General features: G+C 47.1%; 1 protein-coding gene across 1 annotated transcript; it reads left to right on the plus strand.

The window, feature by feature from the left end:
• The first annotated feature begins 900 nt into the window (after positions 1–900).
• LOC120277662 (uncharacterized mitochondrial protein AtMg00860-like) lies at positions 901–1,431 on the plus strand. The gene has a single exon (XM_039284519.1). The coding sequence runs from the start codon at positions 901–903 to the stop codon at positions 1,429–1,431; it is 531 nt and encodes a 176-aa protein (XP_039140453.1).
• The last annotated feature ends 336 nt before the right edge of the window (positions 1,432–1,767 follow it).

Here is a 1,767-nt window from a genome sequence, read left to right on the forward strand (position 1 = left end):
GAAGCAGTACAGAAGCTAAATATTACCATTGAGTGACACTCAACACCGTACAAGCTGGCTTGACTTAAGCGGGGCGGCGAGCTTATGGTTAGCAAGCGCGCTTTGATCACTTTCTCGATTGGCCTAAAGTACAGAGATGAAATATGGTGTGACGTTGTACCTATGGATGCCTGCCATTTATTGTTGGATAGGCCTTGGCAATACGATCAAAAGGTGACACACGATGGCCTCGCAAATTCTTATAGCTTCGTCTATAATGGTGTGAAGATAGTGTTGGTACCTAACAAGCCCGTGGAAGCACCAAACGCCACCAACACCAACTTGCTGTCCTATGCGCCATTCGGGAGAGTTATAGGATTCAGGCACTACTTATGTTTTGCTTGAAAAAGCAATCATTGAAGGCTTGGAGTCGCCGGAGTTTCCAGAAATTGTTCTTCCTTTACTTGACGAGTTCCAAGAAGTATTCCCTAAAGATTTACCAGGGGCCTTCCACCCCTGAGGGATATATAGCATCAGATAGAGCACCAGCCTGGCTCTGTCTTACCACACCGACCACACTATAGGATGAGTCCGAGGGAGCATGAAGAACCAAGGCGTCAAGTAGAAGAACTGTTGGCAAAGGGGCATATCCACAAGAGCATGAGCCCATGCGCGGTTCCCGCCTTGTTGACACCAAAGAAAAACGGCACTTGGTGCATGTGTGTGGACAGCCGGGCCATCAATAAAATCTCTATCAGGTATAGGTTCCCTATTCCTTGATTAGATGATCTACTTTACCAGATTAGCAGGGCTACGGTGTTCACGCGCCTAGACTTGAAGAGCGGATATCACGAGATTCGCGTGCAGCCTGGTGACGAGTGAAAGACTACATTCAAGACATGTGAAGGGTTGTACGAGTGGATGGTGATGCCTTTTGGGCTTTCCAATGCCCCTAGCACATTCATGAGGGTCATGAACCAACTCCTGCGTCCATTCATTGGCAAATTTGTAGTCGTGTATTTTGATGACATCCTCATTTATAGCCCCGATGAGAAGATGCATCTTGTGCATGTTCGAGATGTCCTTATCACTCTTAAATCCCAACAGTTCTATGAGGTAAAGAAAAAGTGTGTTTTCTTCACATCTAAGGTACTATTTTTTGGTTATGTTGTTTCAGGAGAAGGTATACAAGTAGACGAGGCCAAGATCAAGGCGATACAAGATTGGGCAACTCCAACAACTATCACCGAGGTCCGAAGTTTCCACGGCCTTGCATCCTTCTATCGGCGGTTCATCGCTTACTTCAGTAGCATCATGGCACCATTGACTGAGTGCATGAAGGGTAGCAAATTTACATGGACTGCCGACGCCGAGGCTACTTTCCGGTTGATGAAGGAACGCTTGACCACCGACCTTGTCTTGGCACTTCTTGACTTCACCCATCCATTTTAGCTGCACACAGATGCGTCCAAGGTGGGCATTGGGGGTGTCCTAAGCTAGCAAGGGCGACCTATTACATTTTTCAGTGAGAAGTTGTCGGGAGCACGCTTGAATTACAGCACCTATGATGTCGAGTTTTATGCTGTGGTGCAGGCTATCAAGCGCTCTAACCGTGTGGCGGATGCACTCAGTAGACGAAGCAACCTTCTGGTCACATTGCGAGTCGAGATACCTGGTTTTGACTCCTTTCGTGATTTGTTTGTGACTGACCCATATTTCTCGGAGATCCTCCTAGATCTACAGGCAGCAAAATGGACGGATTTTCTACTCCAGGATGGTTTCTTATTC

This window comes from Dioscorea cayenensis, chromosome 15 (genome assembly GCF_009730915.1).
Source record: "Dioscorea cayenensis subsp. rotundata cultivar TDr96_F1 chromosome 15, TDr96_F1_v2_PseudoChromosome.rev07_lg8_w22 25.fasta, whole genome shotgun sequence".
Taxonomy (NCBI): Eukaryota; Viridiplantae; Streptophyta; class Magnoliopsida; order Dioscoreales; family Dioscoreaceae; genus Dioscorea; species Dioscorea cayenensis.